This window comes from Gobio gobio, assembly GCF_949357685.1.
Source record: "Gobio gobio genome assembly, chromosome: 14".
NCBI classification, from domain to species: domain Eukaryota; kingdom Metazoa; phylum Chordata; class Actinopteri; order Cypriniformes; family Gobionidae; genus Gobio; species Gobio gobio.
The window spans coordinates 19966857-19993790 of record NC_137107.1 but is presented as its reverse complement, the minus strand read 5'-3'; the positions used below and the strand labels follow the sequence as shown (position 1 = coordinate 19993790).

Here is a 26934-nt window from a genome sequence, read left to right as displayed (position 1 = left end):
TATATGGGACTCATTGTGTTTGCCCATGTCTGACCCATATGGTTTGCCCAAACGGGCCAAATATGTATTTCCCCATTCAGAACCCATATAGAGGTTACCTATGTGGGTACTATCTTGGGCCCATGTAGGCAGCCTATATGGGACTGATTGTGTTTACCCATGTCTGTCCCATATGGTTTGCCCAAGCGGGCCCAATATGTATTTCCCCATTCAGAACCCATATAGAGGTTACCTATGCGGGTACTATCTTGGGCCCATGTAGGCAGCCTATATGGGACTGATTGTGTTTACCCATGTCTGTCCCATATGGTTTGCCCAAGCGGGCCCAATATGTATTTCCCCATTCAGAACCCATATAGAGGTTACCTATATGGGTACTATCTTGGGCCCATGTGGGTAGCCTATATGGGACTGATTGTGTTTACCCATGTCTGACCCATATGGTTTGCCCAAGCGGGCCCAATATGTATTTCCCCATTCAGAACCCATATAGAGGTTACCTATGTGGGTTCTACCATGGGCCCATGTGGGCAGCCTATATGGGACTGATTGTGTTTGCCCATGTCTGACCCATATGGTTTGCCCAAGCGGGCCCAATATGTATTTCCCCATTCAGAACCCATATAGAGGTTACCTATGTGGGTACTATCTTGGGCCCATGTGGGTAGCCTATATGGGACTGATTGTGTTTACCCATGTCTGACCCATTTGGTTTGCCCAAGCGGGCCCAATATGTATTTCCCCATTCAGAACCCATATAGAGGTTACCTATATGGGTTCTACCATGGGCCCATGTGGGCAGCCTATATGGGACTGATTGTGTTTGCCCAAGTCTGACCCATATGGTTTGCCCAAGCGGGCCCAATATGTATTTCCCCATTCAGAACCCATATAGAGGTTACCTATATGGGTTCTACCATGGGCCCATGTGGGTAGCCTATATGGGACTGATTGTGTTTACCCATGTCTGACCCATTTGGTTTGCCCAAGCGGGCCCAATATGTATTTCCCCATTCAGAACCCATATAGAGGTTACCTATATGGGTTCTACCATGGGCCCATGTGGGCAGCCTATATGGGACTGATTGTGTTTACCCATGTCTGACCCATTTGGTTTGCCCAAGCGGGCCCAATATGTATTTCCCCATTCAGAACCCATATAGAGGTTACCTATGTGGGTACTATCTTGGGCCCATGTAGGCAGCCTATATGGGACTGATTGTGTTTGCCCATGTCTACCCCATTTGGTAAACCCATATGGGGCCCATTTGTGTTGCCCATTTTAAGCCCATGCACTCATTTCCCATTTGTGACCCAGCTAGGACCCACATTGGTAGCCCACCAGTTTTCTCCCATATGGGACCTTCTTAGCTGACCCGAGTGGGCCCCATATAAGATGCCCATTTTTGGACCATGCCCACTTGGTTCCCATGTAGCCCAAGCATAAACCACGTGGGGCCCACATATACATGTTGGCTGGGCTAATGTGACGTCTTGCATTTATACACAAATCCGGACAGACACCTGTCTGAAGTGTAGAAAATACATACAAATAAAAACGGTATTGTATTTTATTCCTACCTAAAGAATAGCCTATATTCTTATAAAAATATAAGTATATATGTTTTAAAAAGAGCTCTAGTTAGCCCAGCGCACCATTAATTTACACTGTTTACCATTAATCTCACACGCACACGCACACACACACACACACACACATATATATAAGGTTCATTACCTTACATTAGTTAACATGAACTAATAATGAACTGCACTTATAAAGCACTTATTTAACTTTATGTTAATTTAAACATTTACTAATGCATTTTTCAAATATTGTTAGACAATGCACTGTGAACTAACATGAATAAACCATGAACAGCTGGATTTTTATGAACTAACGTTGACAAAGATTAACTAATGACGAACAGAGGTGTTGTTCATGGTTAGATCATGTTAACTAATACCTTAACTAATGTTAACTAATACAACCTTATTGTAAAGTGTTACAGAGAGGTGTGTGAAAGCTCTCCAAGTAGCCTGAAATTCAGGGTTTTCGCTTCTTATCAATCAGATCGAAAGTAACTAGTAACTAACTACTTGAGTAGTTTTCTCATCGAATACTTTTTTACTCTTACTCAAGTAAATATTACGATTGTTACTTTTACTTTTACTTGAGTAAATATTTCCGTAAGTACTTGTACTTTTACTTGAGTACATATTTTGGCTACTCTACCCACCTCTGTTTGGCTGTAAATTCTCTTCATGAAACATTTAAATCTGGTTTAAAGCTTTACACAGTACTGAATCTGCCCTTTTAAGAGTTTCAAGCAATATTTTCACAGAAACTGATTCTGGGAAATCTATGGCTATCGTTTTATTAGATCTGAGTGCTGCATTTGACTTGGTCGACCATGAGATCCTTTTGAGACGCCTGGAGATATCTGTGGGCCTCCATGGCGCAGTTTTACAGTGGTTCCGTTCTTATCTGACCAATAGATGGTTCAGTGTTCGTATTGGTCATCAGTCCTCTTCAAATATACCTCTTGATTGTGGAGTCCCTCAGGGATCAATCCTCGGACCAGTATTTTTTACCCTGTATATGCTACCTTTGGCTTCCATTTTTAACAAATATGGTATCCTTTCATTTCTACGCTGATGATACTATTTTCCCTTAAAACATAATGATAAAAATTGTTTACAATCGCTGTTGGCCTGTTTAAAAGAACTCAAGCGTTGACTTTCAAGCTTTCAAACTTTGAAATAATTCTATTTGGGCCCAAGGAAAACTGTGTGTTTGATGTTGACCGTGGTTCTCTTGCTCCATACAAAACTCACTGCGTTAGAAATCTAGGCGTTCTGTTTGGTCATAACCATAAATTTGATAAACAGATCAGTACTGTTCTGAAATCATGTTTTTTTAATCTGCGCCAACTCTCTAGAGTGAAACCGTTTCTATCCTAGTGTAACTATGCAAGTATGAGCCGGTGACTCCTATTTTATCTGCACTTCACTAGCTACCTGCCAAATTTAGAGTCGATTTTAAAATTATTTTATATGTTTACAAATCCCTCAACAATCTGGCCCCTCCCTGACTGATCTGCTCCTTCCGTACACTCCATCGAGAACTTTAAGATCCAGTGAGCACTGTATACTCATCATGCCTAGATCTAGACTTAAAAAACGCGGTGATCGCACTTTTGCGACGGTAGGTCCAAAACTTTGGAGCAGTCTACCTCTTCACATCAGATTAGCTCCCTCCATTTCCACCTTTAAATCTGCTCTAAAAACCTATCTATTCTCTCAGGCTTTCAATACTCCTTATAGGTTCGTTATTGTTTTATTATTTGCTGTGTGCTCATTAAGTTAGATTTTTTTTATGTACAGCACTTTGATCAGCCTTGTTTTTAAATGTGCTTTACAAATAAATATTGTATTGTATTGTATTGTATTGTATTGCATGAGCAATTTATGAATTAACACAATTTCCCATTTCCTCCAAAAGAGTTTAGTACAGTGGTTAAAGCAATATCACCTGGATTAATTCCCTTTATTAAATGTCACTGCATATCTAATCCAAGGAATACAGTTACAATACAATCCACGTTACTATTGGATGGAATTGATCTATTAGATAAGAAATGTACCAATAGACATGTATGGAAAATGTTTCAATTTTAAAAGAAAATTTCAACAAGAGGAAAGTTCTATTGGCAGTCCATGATATTGACTGGAAAAGGGCCTGACTTTTACCTGGGAAATGTTGTATTTTCAATTAAGCAAAAGAAATACATTTCGAAATTTTACATAAACCCTGTCAACTCTAACATTTGTAAATATTTGGACATTGACAGCTCATGTTCTTTTTGTAAACAAGCAGAGGAGACATTTGAACACTTGTTTTTTGGTTGCCCTATTGCCAAACAATTCTGGTTTGACCTAGGTTCTCACGTTTTAAAAATAGACCTCTGGAGTATATTGTACATTGTTTTAATTTATATGGAAAAATTTTCATTCATAAGCAAAAATCTGCAAACAGTATTCCATCCTACACCCACTTTGAAATTGAATTAGCTCACTACTTAAATCTCTTTATCACATAAAGAATAAGAAAACACTAAGATTCCTTAAATACTATGAAGAAATATTTAAAGAAAATATGTATTTAAAGCTTTCCATGTAATTGTTTGTATGTTAGTGTATTAATACAATTGTGTCCTAGCAACTTATGATTTGATTCTAATTATTTATTTTTTTTGTTTTTTTCTTATATGTATTTTAATTGTGTGTATTTATGTTTCTATATGTATTCCCAATGTTCTTATGTTCGTTAATTGAGCATAAAAAAAAATAAAAAAAAATCAGTCAAGAATTCAGTCTTTCTCTTTGTGATTTTTTTTTATGTTATAAACAGGGAACCATTAATAGCAATAGGATACGTTGAAAGTCTTCACACCGCCATCATTCATGAATGTTGCAACAGCAAGTCATTTAAGTTGAACTAATTGAAAATGAATCAGTATGCGACCGTAATTAAAAGACATGTAAATGTATGAATACAGTGGCAAGAAAAAGTGAACTGCTTGCAGAATCTGTGAAAATGTGAATAATTTTAACTGAATAAGAGATATCATAAAATGCATGTCAATTTTTATTTAGTGCTGTCCTGGATAAGATATTTTGATGTCCCACAGTCTTTCTGTGAGATCTTCTCTCAAGATTAGTGAGTTTTATTGTTGCTTGGGGTTGTATATCAGCTTTTATCTTAGCAGCAAAACCGATCCTTACAGGTTCAATATTTTTACAAATGTCTTAAGTCTCTTTGATAACTTATATCTTAGGGGTAACACATTACTTATGTCTCCGAGCCAAATTTCAAATATGGGCACAGACTCAGATTTCCATTTCTGTAAAATTGCCTTTGCTAAGATCATGCATAATGATCATGCCTGTTCTTCATTGAAAATGTACCAAAATATATTGATGTCTGCAGGGTAGACAGATGTACATTTTTTCTTCTCCATAAAATGCTTTTCCCCCCAATAAAACATACTGTTTCCTGATAAAACACTTGTGCTGGTGTTGAGGTGGGATACGGGTAAGGTTAGGGACAGGTTTGGTTATAGATGTAAGAGTGGGTTAAAGGGTTAGTTCACCCAAAAATGAAAATTATGTCATTAATTACTTACCCTCATGTCGTTCGACACCCGTAAGACCTCCGTTCATCTTCGGAACAGAAATTAAGATATTTTAGTTGAAATCTGATGGCTCTGAAAGTCCTCCATTGGCTCAATGGCACGTTCACTCTCAAGACCCTTAAAAGGTACTAAAGACGTCGTTACAAAGTCCATCTCACTACAGTGGTTCTAAAATAACTTTATGAATCGGTGACAATAGTTTTTGTGCGCAAAAAAACCCTAAATAACGACTTACATAGTGATGACGATTTCAAAACAAAGCGTCATGAAGCTTCGAAGCGGTTTGAATCACTGAGCCGAATCATGATTCGGATCGCGTGTCAAACCGCCAAACAGCTGAAATTTGGCGATTCAAACCGCTGAATCGACTCAGTAATTCATAACGCTTCGAAGCTTCATGATGCTTTGTTTTGAAATCGTCATCACTATGTAAGTCGTTATTTAGGGTTTTTTTACTATTGTCTATTGTCTACTATTGTCTAAAACTATTGTCGCCGATTCATAAAGTTATTTTAGAACCACTGTAGTGAGATGGACTTTGTAACAACGTCTTTAGTACCTTTTAAGGGTCTTGAGAGTGAACCGTGCCATTGAGCCAATGGAGGACTTTCAGAGCCATCAGATTTCAACTAAAATATCTTCATTTCTGTTCCGAAGATGAACGGAGGTCTTACGGGTGTCGAACGACATGAGGGTAAGTAATAATGACAGAATTTTCATTTTTGGGTGAACTAACCCTTTAAGATCTAAGTGAAGGGTCAACACATGCAGGTATTTTTAAATATATAAGTACAATGTAAAAACATTTATATTCACAATAAGTGCATTGCATCAAATTAATAATTTATATGTTAGTACAAAGTTAAAGAAGTTCATATAAAGTGGGCCCAAATGCAATCTACATCTCAAACTATCTAAAAGCATAGAATTCTCTAGAATTTCTCACAGAAATTACTGAAATAATCAAGTGTAACAAACATAGGCCAGTTCAAGCTGTGCATGTAAACCTTAAGAGGCATGGTAGCGACTGACGCTAGAAGCTGTGGTCTTTAGCATCCTTGTTAGCGGTGCGCTTCCCACACCGGAGACCACGGTTTGAATCCCACTCGGAGCGGGTCAAGTAGGACCAGTCACATTTGGTGCCGTGACCCGAATGGGAGTGAGCTTTAGGGGGATGAGTGTAACCGATTCAGGCCAGTAAGAGCTGTGTGTGTAAACCTCAATCCCCAGGCCTCAAGAGGTGTGCTAGTGGCTGACACATCCTTATTAATGTGCCTACCTCCCATGCCGAAGACCCTGGTTCGAATCTTGCTAGGAGTCGGAGTTACACAAGCCCATTAATTACTTTCCATAGAAAGGGATGACCACATATTTTTGGTTAAATAGGGTACATCCTGCTAACTAAAAGCAATAGCATGTAGCAAATCATGGATCATTGCTGTGATCAAAGCAAAGGCCACTATAAAAAGAGACAAGCCCATCCCTACCATATGTTCAGCCTTAATTTACAGTTTCAATAGGAAATACATCAAATCATTAAAATTTAAAACAAAAAATTAAAAGGCTTTATATCGGAATCTTAATACACACTGGAAGAAAAAAAAAAAAGATAGACATTGAATCCCCAGAGACATTCCAGTGCAAAAGCAGCACCATCAAAAACAAAAAAAAAAAACAAAGAATTAGCACCTTATACTTTGCAAATAATCTGGATTGAGCAAGATGGGAAGAAAACAACCATATAGTGCAAGCATGCAATACTTAAAATGCATCAGTACCAATATGATTGGTAGAAAACAATCCGTGCATGAAGTCATTACTCCCTCTCGTGGTAACAGACGGGACACGTGTGACGATGACTGATGAGAGATAGCATTAGTAGCCAGAAATGAACCAGTCGAAGTACTACTGGTGTAGCCTGTGTAATCTAGTCATCTTCTGTATCTCTGTGTTTATTTTTTATTTTTTGTTTTACTGTTGCGTTGGAGCATTTGAATGGTCTGGCTATATTTATATTAAACTTGAACACTTCCTGCAGGTTTAATACACACATCCTGCATCTTTTTTTTTTGTTTTTTTTTTTGTTGTTTTTTTTGTTAGTTGATTCAAAAATGAATGTTTTTACTCCCCTGTTGTCTCCTGTATTTTTCTTAAGTGGAACAAAAAAAGATAAAGTCTAGGCTGGTTGTTTTTCCCATGCTGAAGTCTTCAAAAAGAATCATACATGTGGGCCTAAAATAGTATAGACAACTCATGCCTTATATATTTCAAGTCTTTGAAGTCATACAATAAGCTTTGTGTGAGAAACAGGACAAAATATAAATTCAATCCATTGTTCACTGAAAATAAACTAAAATAATCTGCTCTAGCTCTCCTTGAGAGTTCATGACAGAAGTAGTGATGTCTGATTCATGAATAAATAATTCAAATTGGTTTGTGAACTGGTCTGGACCAACAAAATGTTTAAAAGAATAAACTCAATTCATTCACAGATTCAGGATTGTTTTACTAGGATTTCAATCAAGCATTTTACCATGATTATATCAACTGTGTTGTCGAGAAACAAATGATTTTAAGATTTGTAGTGATAGGACTATATGAGATTAGGTTAATGTAAGTAGTTCCGATTTTTTTACCTCTGATCGTTGATCAAGAACTGAGAATTGATGACTGCTTAGTTTCTAGGTAATGTGGAAATGGTAAGGTTGCATTTATTTCTTGAGGTCCTTGTTATTTGTCTATGAGTCATGAGTTTTCGGAGGTTCTGTGGTTCCTTTGGTCACATTTCAAAGATCAGATCTTCTTATGTATTGAATCATCACCTAATAAGTTCTGAGAACCCTTTCTTGCCTTCTCATGAATGTGATGCTGGAACAAAAGCATGCAGTAGCATTGTTGAGATCTACGTTCAAATAATTAGGAGGATGTCCTGTAGACTTCATTTGGATCGTTTTATAGGGTGTTTATATATATTTCACAAATTTTCATAATATTTTTCATCTCATTTTCACTACTATGTGGACTTAACTCAATGGACTACTTTTTTAAATCCAGAGAAGACAACTTTAATGGACCTATGCTTTGATTTTTGCAGGTAAATTATTTTTTCAAATAAATTACCATACCAATGATTGAATATTACATTTCAGATGTTATTTATCAGTGATATGGAAGTACTTGTCTTTTAAATTGTGTATTAAAAAAGATAATTTTACAGCAATTTGATCCTGTGAAGAAAGCTTGTTTAGAAAGTTTGAAATTCTTGAGAATTTTTGAGTAAGTTTGAGAAATACTTCATTTATTTCTTTACATAATTTAAGGGATGTACGGTACCTTATCTGTTGAAAGATGTACAGTAAGCCAGGGACAGAAATGCCGCCCATTTCACATTGACATGATGCTTTCCAAAAAGTAAAGTACCTAAAATTTTTCGAAACTAAACTTTGTTGATTTCCTTCCATTCTTTTTTCCTTTATTAAAGCAAAACAATAACAGGACAATAATTGATACTGATTTACTTGACTGGTATGTTTTAATATTTTAATTTAATTTAATTTGCATGCCATAATACGTTCAGAATCTCAAGTTCAGGTACAATAAAGTAATGACAGTTGTAACTTTTTTTTGTTTGTTTCTTTTTTTGATTCTTATTTACCTTTAATACTTATTTTGAATTACTTTTATGTAAAGCACTTTGAATTACCATTTTGTATGAAATGGTACTACATAAATACATTTGCCTTGCCTAGTTTTGTAGTTGATGCTTTTAGATGTTTGGTACAGTAGCTGATGAAAAACATGAAATCATCAAATTCTTTTGACAAGTATATGATGGTTTTAACGCATTGATTTTCACATACGTACAAATCCACCAAAGGTCACGTCTAGTGACGTGTAATTTCAACCCGGAAGGGTAATATTTAGGCTATATGCAATTGGCCAGTGTACGATCGTTGAAAGACAATCCACATACAAAAAACACCAAGCCATTTTCCGAAAAACTGTTCGTCATAATATTTCATTCGTTTATTTTTTTTATATACAACATCTTTTATTATACAGCTTGACACAGATTTTCAACATAATGGTAAGGCAAAACTAGCATTGAATGCAAACACTGAAGTGTTTTTAAAGAAAATGTCAACAGTTTGAGTTGTAACATTACATATTTTATATATTCTAGACTCTAGAGTGTAAAATGTGCTTTTCTTTTAAGATAGTAATAATGCTTCTCATTACATTAGGGTAAAACTTGTTGCAAATTTGTTCGAGAAGACCCTTTGGACACTCTCTTGACGGAAGAGGATGTGACTGATGAACTAAGTCAACCTCAGGTATATTATTGATATAGAGAAATAATTATTTTAGGATTATGGATAATCTCTACAAATGCCTGCATGCATCTTTCAGATTTCTGTCCAATGTAAGGAGAATCTTGAGGGTCAAGATGGAATGGTGGTATTTGACATGGAAGCCTTTCCCATGGTCAACATCCTCTGTGTAGAAGATCTTCCTTAAGGTCCAAATAAACAACAGTAGCTCTCTGAAGAGCTCATCAGCATTACTCAGGCTCATTGTCATTTTTATACTTTAAAGCTAGCACGTATGGAATGCCAAGAGTGCCAAAACTAAAGGTGTCATGAACTGGCTTTTTTATTTTTTGTGACTTGTGACGTTTGCGTGGTTTTTACATTCAAAAACATCATAATGAATAAGTAATAGGCTATTTTCTGCCATGGTGTTGAGGCTCTTGGCTCATGGAACGCTCGGTTTTGATGGGCGTGCCGCACTGAAGACCTGGAAGTAAACGTCCACGGCTAGGATTGGATAAGCTTTGCATATTTAATGAGCTTCGGCTCCCACATGAGTAGGCGTGAGGCATTGTTTTGAAAGTGTGTGACAAACGGCAACCGGAACACCGGAACAAACACAATGATTTATCTCTCATCCACCCGCAATTAATATGAATGTTATTTTATATTACTTGGCCCACCCCATCGGTGGATATACGCACGCGCCAATGTTGCAGACAGCATGATCAAAACTTCCGTGATTGTATTTTTCCTTCAAACATCAAATCAAGAGAGTGAACGCACATCAAGACAGGAATGTTATTTCACTATTTATTATGATATGTATTGGTAGCTTGTCTGGAAAACACATAGCCCCGGGACGTTGGGATGCCCTGTGACAGTGGTAAGTTATTTTTAGTTAGACATGTACACAATAGCCCCGTTTCCACCGAAATTACCTGGAACAATTTGTACCAGGAACTTTTTTTACAGGAACTTTTTTCCCCCAGACCTGCTACTGTTTGCGTTTCCATTGCAGTACAGTGAAGATTAGGCAAATTAGTCCAGAGACATGGGGCAACGCGCGACATTAGTGTGTTGCTTCATGGATTCATGTAATATCATCCTGTTGGCAAATCCAGTCTCTTATTTACAAACGAATCCGGTTAAATGCAAATACCTGCAATGTCTTCCCCACATGAGCTGGAACTTCATTAAAAATAAAGTTTATCCACTCATTAATTCCTATTATTATAATCCGAAGGAAGCTTATGCAGGGACTTCCACAACCAGGCACAGCGCAATGTATTACTCTCTTCGGCATGTTTATAGATCCGTTTAGCTGCAGGAGTCGGTGGGCGGGGCTACAGAAGCAGACGTACATATTTATCTGTAGAGGCGGCGTTTCTGCATCCTATTACGTCAGTGGTCGACATATTCTGAGAGCTCTCGTTTTCTGGGCCTGGTGTCAATAAAAACTTTTATTTGACTAACAAGGAAGTTTTCAGTTCTGAAACTTACAGGATATTCTTATATCACGATGAACTTTTATATATCAAAGGCTAAAGGGAAAGTTGATTTCTCAGTTCATCCCCCCTTTAAAAATAGAATGTAAAAATAAAGAAATGTAGAAATACGTACATGTAAAAATAAATAAAAGTATAAATAAATAAAAGTAGAAATTAATACATGTGGAAATAAATAAAAATAGAAATGAATAAATGTATAAATAAATAAAAGAATAAATAAATGTGGAAAAAAATTAATATATACATAAATAAATGTATAAATACAATTTGTTTTGCTTTTCTACGTATATTTATTTATATATTTATTTATTTTTAATTTTGGCCGACTTGGCATTCCATAAGCACCATCCAACTGTTCTTCAACCATCTCCTCCATTGGCTGCCTGTAACTGCCCACATCAAGGGTTCCGATGTCCTCAGCTTCCAGTTATTTTAGCTGTGCAAAAATAGTCCATTATGCTGCTTAACTCTTTCCCCACCATTGACAGAATTTTCCGTCAGTCCATGGGCACTGTAGTAGGGGGCGCTATTATGCATCTTTTAAAGAATCTTCGGATCAAAACAAGACATACTAGCATTGCTTAAACAATAACTATACTAGAAACCACACCAGCAGATGATATTGTTCAGTTTATTATAAGTGCATGCCTGTCTGTCACTTTAAATGCTCGAGCGTTACAGCAGGATGGATTCTGATTGGCTGTCAATGTTTTTTTTTTTTTAGCATTCATCAGTTGGATAAAATCGTTCTGAAATTAATCCAATGATATCCTTCCTCTGTGCCGTTATCATTATAGCTGTGGTGTGAACTCTGCTATTCTTTAATATTAAAAGATTTTTAGAACTATATCTTTATCATTATCATTATGGTTATCGTCCTTGGTGCAAACAGGCCTTTATTCTAGTTTACTATATGCCACTGTAGTAGGTACACATTCACAGAAAATAGCTTACTTTTACAGTGTAAATATCCTTTCCTTTAGGGTAAACAAAATCTGTGTTTGCGTTGGTGTCACTCAACCAGAAAACCACCACAAGTCAGCACGTTTGAGCATCTGTCTATTTACGGGAAAACGTAACTATTTTAAGAACATAACCTTCACTTTGGCGTATAAAGATGATTGTATGAAAACATACAAATGATTGCCAAAATGTAAGGTATATTATGAGATGCCATGAGATTGTGTTGGTTTACCATATTTGATGTGCTCTATGTATGTGTATCCGAAGGGGGTAAAGCTGAGACGAGAGGATAGGAAACGAGGATCACAAATAAGAAATGAGTAGCACCCCGTGTCTTTTTTCAGTGGACCCGATGAGTGGTCCATAATTGTTGTTCATAAAAAGTGAGTCATTAGCCATTTTAAATGTAAAATCTCTTATTTATTTGAAAACAAACATGAAAAAAGACATGCAAAAGACAACACTGCACCATCTCAGTATCTAAATATCCTTCATCTGTGGTAAAACCTTGATTTAACAAAAAATATGTATCTTCATTTTTAATGTGAGCACAAAATGGCCACAAGATTATTTAATATTTATTCCAGAATTCAAGAGTTCAATATCTTCTGGACCACATCTATGGAGGCTTTAATGAAAATAGCGTTGTCTCTGATATAGTTTCTTTTCCTCATCTCCTCATGCGTGATGAACTTTGGGTAGCCGAATCCCAACATACTCTCATCCAGACATCCCCCACGAACACTTCCCAGAGCTCCAGGCCGCGGCCTCTGGAAATTCTTCCAGGTGGGATCCGGGTTGAAGGTCTCTGTGATGTGCTGGGGTTTGGAGAGTGCTGGATCGCTCTGATCCAACAGCGAGAAGGAAACACGGCAAGGGAAAGGCCACTCCAGCAGCCCATCGTACTCTCCTGGTAGAACTCGAATGTAGACTGACAAGTGAGAGCCCTCACCACTGCCGTTCCCATTGGGAAAGGCAGACACTTGCAGACGGTAACCATAGTTATGGGAGTAGAAGGCAGGACTAAACAATTCCAAACTTCCAGAAGCCCTGCTCTTAGCTTCTTGTAGTCGCTGGCTGTAGTCTGTGAGCTTCCAGAGCAGTGTGCCATCTCGACATCCAGAGAGTTCCTCCACTCCACGCCGCAGTTCCCTGAGCTCCAGCCTCTGACGATTCACCAGACCACACAGAAGAGAGAGGTGGGTGTGGGTGCCCTCTTCAAGGTGTTGTGCCACTGCAGTCTTAGGGCACTATGAGTAAAACAGAGAGAAAGATGTTAGGGTCATGATACTGTGCTGGACATTTTGAATTGAATTTCTTAGTAAATATGACTAAACAAAAGAGAGGTACTGTGGTCCCAAAACATATTTTTTGTAATTTTGGAGCAGTCCCAATTCCTATTCAATTTCATTAAAAGAATCACAAATATAAATAAGTGCATTGAGTAAAAAAACTGTATTTTTTTGTTAAAAAAAAGTTTTGGTCTTAATAAGTTATCTCTATATAGTGCAGAAGTGTCCACTAAAGTTTGCTTTATAAAAAAATCTTCCTGATCAGTTTCAATACTTGATGGCTTAGATGTTACAGAAACTATTGACTCTCTCTTGTTCAGCACTTTAGACATGGTTGCTCCTTTGCCCTTAAAGAAGATTAAAGAAAATAGTCCGACGCCATGGTATACCGAGCACACTTGCGGCCTCAAGAGAGCAGCCCAAAAATGGAGCGCAGCTGAAGAAAACAAAACTTAAGGTATTTTGCATTTTTTGGAAGGACAGCATTACTGCATTCAGAGAGGACTGCTAGACTTGCTTATTTTTTGACTCTCTTAGAAGAAAACAAACACAACCCTAGGTATTTATTTGATACAGTGGCTAAATTAACGATAAATAAACCTTCAACTTCAGACATTTCAAAACAGCAGAGCAGTAATGACTTTATGAATTTATTTACTTACAAGATGGATACTATTAGAGAGAAAATTATAACCATGCAACAGTCTACTACAGTATCACATCAGACGTCATACTATAGACCCTCTAGGACACAATTCCATTCATTCTTTGCTATAGGAGATGAAGAATTGTCTAAACTTGTCAAATTCATCAACATGTAAGATCCTATACCAACTAAGTTACTGAAAGGGATGCTTCCAGAAGTCATAGATCCTCTTCTTTATATTATTAATTCATCATTTTCATTAGGATAAGTACCAAAAACCTTTAAGCAGGCTATTAAACCTCGTATTAAAAAAAATTGCAACCTGATCCTACTGAACTAGATAATTACACAACCATCTGGAATCTCCATTTTGTGTCAAAAATACAAGAAAAGGCAATATCCTCACAACTATGTTCCTTTTTAGAAAGAAATTGTATCTGTGGAGATGATTTCCAGTCAGGATTTAGACCGTATCATAGTACTGAGACTGCTCTCATCAGAGTAACAAATTATTTGCTCTTGTCATCCGATCGTGGTTGTATCTCTCTATTTGTGTTACTGGATCTTAGTGCTGAATTTGATACAATTAACCACAAAATTCTTTTGAATAGACTCAAAAATTACGTTGACATTAATGGAATTGCATTGGCATAGTTCAAATTTTACTGATTGAAGAGATGTCATACCGATCACAAGTTCAGTATGGAGTACCACAAGGCTCAGTATTAGGGTGCTTTTCACCCTGTACATGCTATACCCTTGGGATATATCATTAGGAAGCATTAGTTTTCACTGTTACGCTGATGATACTCAGCTCTATATTTCTTCACGCCCTGACGAAACATACCAATTCACAAAATGAATGGAATGCATAGCTAAAAGGTTCAATAAATAGTAATTTCCTACAACTTTTTTTTTTAAAAAGAAAGTTTTAAATATTAGACCAAAAACCTACGCACGTAATAACCTACGTTATTGCTCTGTCAAGTTTTTTAAGCTCCAAAAAGCACATCCATCCATCATAAAAGTAATCAAAAATGTATAAACTATAATCACTGGCTTCCGGCAATGGCAGTATGCACGTTCACGAGAGAGTCAAGTTCTGGCGGAAGTGTGACCTCTGACCCGACGTATGGCGTAGGACGTAGGCGTAGCGTAAGCTAAGGTGAGAATAGACGCCGCTTGCAGAATCCAGGTCTCAAAATTCTGGCCAGTTTATAAAACATAGAATATAAAAATCAACTGCTGGCAGAAGATACTTTTCCTATTTAGCACCCAAACTCTGGAATAGCCCTTCTAGCCTTGTTTGGAAGCAGGCACTCTTAGTTTAAATCAAGACTAAAAACACATCACTTCGACCTGGCATACACATAACACTATAATTCACATCCATTAAAGGATTGTTAGGCTGCATGAATTAGGTCAACTGGAAACGGGAATCGGGAACCCGATTGTACTTGTTCCATCGTAAGAAGAATGGCATTTACTCTAATATTAGTCTCTCTGCTTATCCCGAGGTTACCGTTGTCAGCTGTATCCGGTCCGTATCCAGATCAGATGGTGGATCTGCACCTGAACACGACCCCAACACAGCCCTGAATGTCAGCAGAGGTCCTGTCAACTAGCCAATCCCCTGTGAAGGCCTCGTTGACACGACATCCATCAGCACAGATCCTCAGCAAAGACCTCAAGAACCAGACAAGTCCCCTGCACAGATCTATGACCAGCTTTGTCTCCATACTGGCGTACTGAATCCGATCTTCAAGCAAAAGGAACTGGATGAAATATTTGAATGCTACCGATCCACAATCTGATTTCTGACTTGTAATGCATAATCACACCGTGATTCGTTCACGAGATTAACTCTGTTTGCATCATTGAATCATTTTCATGTTATCAATGCTTTGAAACAATTTGTATTCTATAAAGTGCTATATAAATAAAGGTGACTTGACCCACTTTTTCAGCTGCCTGGTTCCTAGAGTAATCTTTCCATTTTCTCATTGGAGTTTTTTTTAAAGTCTTTTTTGACTTGAAGAGTTACAAGTCATGAATCATGAACCAAACCAACCAACTACGAGATGAATGACCAAGTTACAAAAACGTATTTGAGAATCCGACAAAAAGAAAAAGGTGTGAATTTAACAGCATTGAAACTAAAATCCAGCTTTTGTCACCATGAAATTAAAATGGACAATTATTTTTTTTTTGTATTGAAATATTGCAGTGTTTATTATAAATGATTAATCTGTGCTCAACAAAAATGTAACTCTTCGCAGGCGATACTAAACTCGGCCACCAGGCGGCACTACCAGAAGGTACTATATAACACTTAAAGGGATAGTTCACCCAAAAATTTAAATTCTGTCATCATTACACACCCTCAAGTTGTTCCAAACCCATAAGGCCTTTTCTCTCCCATAAGATCTTTTTGATAAAATCTTACAGTTTTCTGTTCCTCCATAGACAGCTACGCAACTACCACTTTGACACTTGAAAAAGTGAATAAAGAAACTGTAAAACTTTAGTCCACATTTTCTGAAGAGACTTGATCGCTTTATATGATGAACAGATTTAATTTAGGCTTTTATTCACATCGTTATATTATTATCGAGTCGCTATAGTTGTATATAGTTATCATCCTTGGTGTGACCGGGCCTTTACAATATGACAGAATGTCAGTGTTACTTTATCTATTTATAGCTGTAAAATACAATTACCAAAACGTTTTGCAGAGAATTTTTTTAATAACTATTTTTTAGAGACTAAAATAGTATAGAATTTTATTTTGGTCATCGGATGATATCTGCATAACATGATAGTAATTATCGGTTTCCCGTATTGTACAGAATTTTAATATCGATGCATTCCAATTGAAAAGTGTTGCTTGTTCTGACTTTCTTTTAAAGAAATACCACCAGCGCTATTTTGTTATCTAACGCAATGATTGTGCCAAATACATTTTGGGCCACCTGTACTTCTCACATACAAGATATGACGTCTAGTATTCATCACAGAGCTATTATATATGCATAACTATAGTAGATCATACCCTATGTTTGCATCCAGCCTCCTTAAATGGGCAAAGCACCATGGCAGTGCTGCATCCTTCCTTCACATGTGCCATTAAAGTCTCTCGAGTGATAGCCGGTGTGCCGCACCTGTTAGGGCACTGCACAGGGAAGCGTGGACACTGCTGCTGATGAGGCTGTGAATACAAAACACCTATGAATGCACTCCTTTTACCACAAACAAAACAATACATTAAAAAGGTAATAAAAATAACTGAAAAGTGTGTAATGCTGTATGTGTAAATAAATGACAATGTAGGATGGTAGCATAAAGTCCACTGACCTGAATAGTGTCATAGAGGAACTCTTTTTTGCAGTATCTGCAGGGCAGTTTGCGTTTGGGACACTCTGACACAGAGTGCTGGTCCAACAGTCTCCGCACCATACGAGCACCACATTTATTCTCACAGTACACACTCTCCTCAGGACAAACACCCTGGTGACTCTGAATGAGGACAGAGAGGATCAGCTGTGGTGCAGTGTTGAAACAAAATGTTTTTTGCTGACCAAATCTTAAAAAGTTGTTTATATAAATGCATTACCATCTCTAAATCATTACAAATATTACTTAACTTAAACGGTTTGTATTTGTATGATAAATTGGGACTGTGACAAAACAACAAAGAAGAATTCATGTGTCTGACCTCATATGCCTCCCCAGTGAACTGGTCGCCACAGTGATCACAGTGTAGTTTTCTCTTAGCGCAGTCATGCTGCAGGTGCTCTGGCAGTTCACGTCGCAGCAACTTCACAGAGCAGCGGTTTGGACACGACACCACGTTAAACTCACACACGGACAAATGGGCCTGGAGGGGCAGCGAGAAACCCAGTGTGAGAGTGAGATTTGGGTGTTTATTGCATGTCCTGCCTCTGCGTAACGTTCAAAAGTTTGGGGTCGGTAAGACCTAGGCTGAATTTACTTGATAAAAAACAGTGATAATGGTAATATATTTTAAAATGTAATTTATTCCTGTGATGGCAAAGTAGAATTTTCAACATCATTACGCCAGTCAGAAATTATTCTAATACGCCGGTTTGCTTCTCAAGATTTTTTTTTTTACTATTATCAATTATAATATTTTTGTGGAAACCTTGATCAAGGGGGTGGGGGGTTATGATCTTAAGCCCGCCCTGTGATGATCTGAACCCCCAAAACGTGTTTTAAACCAGAACATGGTATAAACCAAACACAATTTTAATTAATAAAAAAAAAATGTTTTTAATTTATTTGATGTATCTATTTATTTGAATCTTCTGTAACATTGTACATGTCTTTACTGTCACTTTTGATCAATTTAATGTGTCCTTGCTGAATAAAACTATCAATTTCTCCCCCAAACTTTTGACTAGTAGTCGGTAGTCAGTATGTATTCGCATGTAGTGTACATTGAAATAAACAGACACTAAAATGCAATTCTTAAAGGGTTAGTTCACCCCAAAATTAAAATTCTGTTGTGATTTACTCACCCTCATGTCATTCCAAACCCATAAGACTTTCGTTCATCTTCCAAACACAAATGAAGATATTTTGGATGAAATTTGAGTGATTTCTGTCCCTCTGTGCCTGACAGCTACACACATTTTCTGAAGAGACACAGTCGCTTTAAACGCTGAACAGATTGAATTTAGGCTTTTATTCACATATAAACATTCATCAATGCACACATCAGTTGTGGTAAAGGAAACTCAAGCATGTTCGCTTGACGTACGAGAACCAATGAAGTTCATTCTCAATATCTTAATTTGTCTTACGGGTTTTGGAACGACATGAGGGCAAGTAATTAATGACAGAATTTTCATTTAACAGGACTTCTCAAACCATGAAGAAACCCATACAATCCTACAAAGATGTATGCAAAAATATAGAGTGAGATTTGGGTTTGTGTGCTAATGATATGCTGTTTGTTGACCTGGAGAAGCTTGTTTTGCGCGGTCCAGCGGCAGCCCTCCTCACTGTGGATGCAGCGGATGGGCAGGGACAGAATCTGCTGTTCCAATTCCAAATCTGGAAAAATCTGCAATCAGGATTCCACATTTAGAACTGTTTACTGGAGTATTCAAGAACATTTGAAATTTAAGAAATAAAACAAGCAAGATTGCTGTGATTACTAGCATTTTATACAACAGTTCAATAAACAGGAAGTTCAAATTTAGTAGCTTATATATTGAACACAATATTGCCAGTAAGTTTGTCGATTTTTGAAAGAAAATATTTCCAAATAAAGTCAAAGCCAAAACAACTGTAGCACACATCAGCGGCATATCTGAAACAATTAGTGCTGTTGAATAAATCACTTGAATGAATGATTTAATGACTCATTAAACAACATTTTAACAATTTAAAAGTTCCCAGTTGGACTCCGTATGAGCGCTCAAATTCGAGGACAGAAACTGTTGTATGCAAATGTAATATATTCAGGACTGGCTTATGAATAAATAAATAATACGTTTTCTATTTTCTATTTCTCTTAAAGTGCCTCTATTATGTTTTTTCGAATATTCCCTTTCATGCAGTGTGTGATATAGTAGCTGTTTGTGAATGTAAATGTTCTTTAAAGTTGAAAGTGCATGATAAATAAAGTTATTACCTATTTTAACGATCTGAGGGCATGGTCTAAAGCGCATGGCGCAGGTGCACTAATGCTGCCTTCACGTGCTGTCAGAATTATCGTAAATACGAGTTTCCTAGGTAAAAATTGCACATGAAGGCCCTCCACTTTCGAAATTTGAATGGGACGAGCTTGTAATCACGACTTCAGAAGTGGGAATTGTCTAATTTCCGATAGCACGTGAAGGCAACATTAGGGTGTGTCCGAATCCACTTTTGCTAGTTTGACGGAAAATTCAGTCGGCGAGCCAGGCGCATGGTCCAAAGGGGTTGTGCCTATTCTCTTAATGAGTCATGGGTGTGTTTTGGGCGTAACGTGATTTGCTATTTACATGGCGGAATTTGCGAGTGGAAAGACTGAACGCTTCTCCAGAAAGGAATCCATTTGTTTTCAATATTTAAAAATGTTTGTGTGCTGCTGCGTGTCCCTGTGTGTGTAATAAGCAGAATGTATGTGCGTTGTGCCACCACCTATAAGCATATATTTGAATAACGCGCTCTTTAAAGGTGCTCTAAGCGATGTCACACGTTTTTTAAGGCCAACATTTTTTTTTGTCACATACAGCAAACATCTCCTAGCTATCTGCTAGCTGCCTGAAAACACTGTAAAAAAACGCGGTCTCTGTAGTCCGCCTAAGCTCCACAAACTGCAACAAAAGCAAAGGTCTGCAGGCTGGACCACAAAGCACAACAAACAGTGCTCCAGCCAATAGCCGACAAGAATGATTTCCACCCTCAAATCATTCTTGTGGGCTATTGGCCGGAGCACTATTTGTTGTGTTTTTTTAGGCCAAAATGTTTTGGCCTAAAAAACGTGTGACATCGCTTAGAGCACCTTTAAATAACAAAAGATACTGCGCTATTGTTTACACCCGCCTATAAGTGATACCTTGTTTTCAGACCAGCATGCCCATGGGTGAACAGATGTGCGCTTGTGCATTTGCTATTTAAACAACATGGCGCTGGACGTGAAAATAAAAAACTGCGTCACGCTGAAACTAGCAAAAAACACTTGATAGGGCCCATTCTCCCAAAAGAAAGAATAAACTGTGAACAGCCTATAAGAGTCGTTTGTATTTCGAATCCTATCGTTACGGTCCTACGTCACTAGAAAATATATTAGCCCATCTATGTTGTACATTGTCCGCCCGCAAACAACTTGTCCCGCCTCAAACACGTCCTTTTACTGACGACTGCTTCTCAAATCTCCGAGTTTCTCCACGGGATTCACAAAACACTATCTCTTGAAAGATGGGTCAGTACACAGTTTATTTGCTCCTCAGAATCACAACCTGTAAGTATGAATAATTATTGATGTATACATTTTCTACCAGGTGTTCAAAATACATTGTTTTCTGTTTCCGACTAACTCACGTTATTACTGTCTTACTGAAATACTTCTGCTAACCAGCTGTGGGCCACTATTACTGTCTATTAATGCAGATTGTCTGTCGTTCTTACTACTTTGAGTAATGATAAAGGATGGAGCAAGATTTGTTACATCAGTCATTCACGTTAGTGCTATAGGCTAATGTATGCACTGTTATTGATACAGTTCCCATATGCGCACCGCAATAAATTAGAAATACACACACCAGTTTGTTAATGGATATGTGTTAACGCTGATGGTGAGGAATTACAGTTGCAACATCTCATAATGTATCTCAAAATGAGTAGCGTATCACTGAGAAACGTCCTTGCGATGGAGGTTCGGGTTGAATAACTAGTTCTTCCAATGTTTCATCATTGGCCTTGCGCTCGGATTGATATGGTAAAATCGACGTCATCATTACAGTCTTTACAGTGTGTAAAATCTCTGAGCTTTAGGAAGCCTCCGAACGGAGCTGAAGTTCAGTTATGGTAATGGGCGTTTAGCTTCTGATAAGCGCTGTACGCAGTAGACTAACTGACTGGGTCATCTGACCAATCAGAGCAGGCTCTCGGAAAGGAGGGATTTAGAGAGTGATTTATCCATAGAGTCGTTTGAGAATCAATGTGGTGATGTGCAATGTATATTATGAGAAAATGAAAGCATTTTGTTTTATCTTTGATGCATGTAAACCTGTTGTAGGAGACCTCCAAAACAAAATTAGGAGCCTTTAAAATAGCATAATTGGGGCACTTTAAAACACCAGAGGAATGATCCTCCTTGTATTTGAAACTGTAGTTTGTTATGATGATACACTCACTTTGGCATAATCCAGTGGCAGATGGTCCTCTGGGCACTTGAACACACCTTCACTATTAAAAGCAAAGTTACATGTTATTCAATGAAGAATATGTATTTGACTTGCTCACGTGTTTCTGCTTCTCGGCATAACAGAAAGCGACACATGAATGTGTTAGAATTTAATTTGCATTCGATGCATTTCTACATTCGTGGGTTGAAAAGTTCACAACTGCCTCCGACTGATGCCTCCATGTTATAAAGCCTAAATGAATCACAGCAGAACTGATTTGACAGGAACTTCAGAATCACCTCCCACACCACAAACTGACGGAGAGCCTTCAGGAGAATGTGAGTGAATCATCCATCTGGGATGGTGACGCCCCCCAGCATACATAGCATGGGGAAGCAGTTCAATCAACACATCACATATTATTAGAGCTGTGATCTTTCCATTACGTGTGACACAGAAGCACGTCGTCATTTCAAAATCCTATGGGGAATTTTCCCAAAAGTCCCACGAGGCTTCATAAGAAGATGGAAAATGCGATAGCTGCATTTTTGAGGGAGATCAGAAGTGTTGTGCATGTGCCCATTCGGATATTTTAAACAAATGGATGCAACTGACATTACATAACCCTTATTTTGATTGAAATAGTGTTTAAAATAACTGTTTTCTATTTTAGTGTATATAAAATTGGCTGAATTTTCAGCCTCATTACTCAATGATCCTTCAGAAATCATTCAAATATGCTGAATTGCTTATCAAGAAACATTTCTTATTATTATCAATGTTGAAAACAGTTGTGCTGCTTAATATCTTTGTAAAAAACATGATTTTTTTTCAGGATGCATTGATAAATTTATTTCTAATCAAAATAAATGCTGTTTTTTTACTTTCTATTCATAATATTGTTCCTTTGAACTTTTTAAAGAGCACCTATCATGGAATTTTGAAATTTACCTTTCATGTAGTGTGTAACATAGATCTAAGTGAACAAAAACATCCTGCAAAGTTTGAAATATGACAGTGCACCGTATATATTGTTATTTTCTTTCAAAAGTAAGAGTCGACTCTGGGTCATTTTTAAGAATCGTTAGAAGACCGAAGCTTTTTCTCTGACTAGATGACGTCAACTTGTCAAGTTATTTGAATACGATACACCCACTTATTGCGCTCCAAGACGCCAGTGAAAACTAGAAAACATCATGGCGACGAGACGCTATGTTCTGAAGTGCGCCTCAAAAGCAAACTTTTTTCATCTGCCCAAGGATGAGCATTTGAAGACTAAGTGGCTTGAAGACAAACCATACATCGTCGCGATTGTGTGTTTATAAGTCTTCAAATGTCTCTATTTGCATGTTTCGCGATCTCAGGAAGCTTTTATTATGGACTTCTATTATGGCACATGGTATCTTCTTCGTCTGTCTGTACCATATATGGACTACATGTGCACAGAGCGCCCTCCGGCTGCCAGTATGAATTGAAAACAACACATAAGAGACTCAATTGCTCATGATTAGGCTACATCTGCGCATTTTGAGGAAGTATTGAATAAAAAATACTCCTCTGTTTAGAAATTTGACACAGACATATGAGAATCTATCAATATTTCTCCTCATCTGCACACTTTTGAACTAAAAGCCCTGAGGGATGTTGATTTGTCGCGAGTCTTCGTGAGGAGAATAGAGGAGTTTTTTTATGAATGAGATCAGCTGAGGCTCATAATACAATCAAACGGTACCGACGCGGTTTTCATATTCATAACTCCTGACACATATTAACAAATTACTGTCACTATAAGACTTTGAGAATAAAACAGAGGTAAAAAATGGAAGCTTGACTCTTAGATCTTTTAAATGATGTATAGATTGACATGGTAATTACTTACATCTGACAGTCATTTGAGCTAATTTAAACAAATAAAGCTTGAGGACGAATGCGCCCTCAATCCAGTTAAGAGGTTCCGAAAACCATTTATGGTGATGGGCGTTCCCTTTCCGAAAATATCTGCACAGACTATACCAATCACAACTGACTGGGTCATCGGACCAATCACCGCAGATTAGCGTCACGTAAAGGCGGGGTTTTGAAAAGTGGATCACTAAAGGAATCATTTGAGAATCGCTGTCAAAACAGGTAAAAAATAAATGCATATTATACGAAAACTAAAGTCTTTTTTCTCATTGCATGCATGCAAAACTGTTGTTGGGGACTTCTAAAACAATATTTGGAACATTTTAAATGCCATAATAGGTGCTCTTTAATTGTTATGAATTACTCACACTTCAACAATAATTTACACTTAACATTCATGTATTAGATATGTAATAAACACCGATCAATGACATTATGACCACTGACAGGTGACGTGAATAACACTGATTATCTCTTCATCACGGCACCTGTTAGTGGTTGGGATTTGTTAGGCAGCAAGTGAACATTTTGTCCTCAAAGTTGATGAAGCAGGAAAAATGGGCAAGCGTAAGGATTTGAGCGAGTTTGACAAGGGCCAAATTGTGATGGCAAGACGACTGGGTCAGAGCATCTCCAAAACTGCAGCTCTTCTGGGGTGTTCCCGGTCTGCAGTGGTCAGTATCTATCAAAAGTGGTCCAAGGAAGGAACAGTGGTGAACCGGCGACATTTTCTGATTTGGTCATGTCTTATCTTGACTAGGACACTGAATGAGTCAGAACAGCAATTGGAGCCCCTGGAAAAGGTAGGTGCATCAAGCCCTTCAGGCAGATGCATGCTATATCATGTTAAAAAATGTAGCAATTTAACATCATAAAGCCTGTATGAACCATATTGTTCCTAACAGTATTGCTATTAGGTTAGGTAAGAGAGCAGACCATACATTGACTCTTTCTTGGTCACATTTTAAATCACTGTTTCTTCACAGCAATTCAATCCACAGATTTACATTTGAATAAATAATTAGTTTAAAACGAATAGAAAATGAAAAGCATGTGTTAGCCTGATAGAATGTGAATGGACGAGACTGTCAAACACTGTGATAACATCCACATGATAACACGGGACAATGAATGTGATTGTTCCCCTCATTACACCTGAGAGCCACACAAATCTGCATTATGACTACGATACCGAGAAGACAAGGCATGGAATGCAAAGAATGGGTCATAACCCAAAACTGTGCTAGCTTACAGTTGAGTAATACTACCAAATAAACTGACTCACTGCATACTTTCTTTTTACATGAAAATCCTTAAGGCTGTGTTCAAATGGGGATCACAAAACTTCTTTAAAAAATATCAGAAGCATTCTGCAGTAATTCGATTGTGCTATAATTTTAAATTGTAAAAGAGGAAAACGTGTCATTTTATGTAAACATTACTTTGTAAAACATATAGACAGAAAGGACTAAGAGTCTGTTGCCTGAGGGATTTTGTGTCACTCTGTCATCTTGCTTGACCTGTTTGGCGCTTATTTATTACTACACTGTCATAAGAGCAATTCTTTTTAAGTGATACTTTCACATAGACAATGAAAAATGTAACAAGAACACGAGATCTATTAAATTATTTAAAAATACATTAAAAATGCAGATGGTGACTTACATACACCTGAATTTCTTAACCCCACCACATTTAATACATATTTAATACATATGTTTTATGAAATAAAAGCCGGTTTATATATTATTTACACTACTGTTTAAAAGTTCGGGGTCGTTAAGATTTATCAATGTTTTTATTAAGTCTCTTAAAGCTGCTATATTTAATAAAAACAGTAATATTAAAATATATTTTAATATATTGTCTTCACATGATCCTTCAGAAATTATTCTAGTATGCTGATTTGCTGCTCAAGAAACATTTCTTATTATCGTCTTATTAAACGTCTTTACTGTACTTTAATGCACCTTGCTGAATAAAAATCTTACTGACCCAAATGTTTTGTACTGTAGTATATAGCCTACCTTGAAAAATAATTATTAGAATTATTCTTATTTGTTATTAATTACTTACGTCAACAATGATTTACACTTAACATTCATTTTAAGTGTAGATATTTTAGTCGAACTGTTAAAATAAAATAAAAAAAAACGTTTGGACACAAATACAATGAAAACGAACACAAATTTAGAAAGATTTCTTTTTTTTTTTGTTTACTTTTCCTTTCATTATTCATTAGTGACCTAGATAATATTATGGTCTGTTTTGTCCAGTTAGTGTTTTATATCGACGTCGCGCGAATACCTCATCACACTTCACATTACAGCGCGCGTGTTAAAATATAACTTAAGCATATAATTACATGAAAAATTTCAAACGCAAGCGGCCACAGTTTGAGCTCGCTTCCGTCGGACAGGTGTAGGTTGAGCCAGCGTTACCTGAGATACTCCTGCAGGCAGGTGTCGCAGAATCTGTGTCCGCAGGTGGACACCTGCACCGGGTCCCTCATCGGCTTATCACAAAGAGGACAATACAGTCTCCTCCTCGGTCTCTCCAGAAACTTTAAATCTAAACCTGGCATAATATACCTTTGTGGATATCAACTTCAGACTGTAAACTGACCAACCGCTTCAATAAAACTTTACAAATAATCTCAGTGCAAAGATGAAGAATCCTATTAGTAGGTTAAAATCCTACAGTAAAAAAAACAATCGATATATCATGACATTTCCGTCTTCTTCTTCGGTAAGGTACAGCACAGGGGAACGTTTACTCACTCCAACTGTGCGTCTGCACTTCTGCTCCGCCCACAGGAGCGAGAGGAGGCGGAGCCACGAGCCTCCACACTTCTACACCTAATATTGCAATGTTACTTTACTGTTATTATTGCAGAGATACTATAACCCTATTGTTTTATTCATATTTTGAAATCATTTTTATTGTCACATTTTCCATTTTAGTCATTTGTATTATTGTTCTTCTTATTATTATTTTAAATAGACTATGTCTATAGCCTATAGTTTTTATTTGTATTTATGTTTTACTAATTTTAGTACAACAAAGAAAATTAGAAATGTTACCTTGGCAGCTATAACAATATGGGCTGTGTTATTTCAGTGTCATATTTTTTAAAAGGTGGGTTAAGACATAAGAGTATAATATGGTGTAAAGTTGTGTGTAAGTCTGTTTTATGTTTTATTTTACCTTCTGATTCTCTCTTTTTTTTATTAATTTGTTTAAAATATAT

At 37.2% G+C, this 26934-nt stretch overlaps 1 protein-coding gene across 1 annotated transcript; it reads right to left on the bottom strand.

Moving 5' to 3' along the window:
- Positions 1-12383: 12383 nt before the first annotated feature.
- On the bottom strand, positions 12384-26473 carry traf4b (tnf receptor-associated factor 4b). Its single transcript, XM_079835395.1, has 7 exons — positions 26126-26473; positions 21789-21840; positions 18902-19006; positions 17636-17797; positions 17275-17436; positions 16973-17128; positions 12384-13232 (listed from the first exon to the last, which is right to left on the bottom strand). Exons 1-7 carry the CDS (start codon positions 26266-26268, stop codon positions 12573-12575), a joined length of 1440 nt encoding a protein of 479 aa, XP_079691521.1. The 5' UTR covers positions 26269-26473; the 3' UTR covers positions 12384-12572.
- Positions 26474-26934: the final 461 nt, after the last annotated feature.

Coding starts and splice junctions, on each gene's coding strand:
- traf4b (XM_079835395.1), bottom strand. CDS start 26,268: ATGCCAGGTTTAGATTTAAAGTTTCTGGAGAGACCGAGGAGGAGACTG. Junction 21,841..26,125: donor TGCCTGCAGGAGTATCTCAG/GTAACGCTGGCT, acceptor TGCTTTTAATAG/TGAAGGTGTGTTCAAGTGCC. Junction 19,007..21,788: donor TGCCACTGGATTATGCCAAA/GTGAGTGTATCA, acceptor TCCTGATTGCAG/ATTTTTCCAGATTTGGAATT.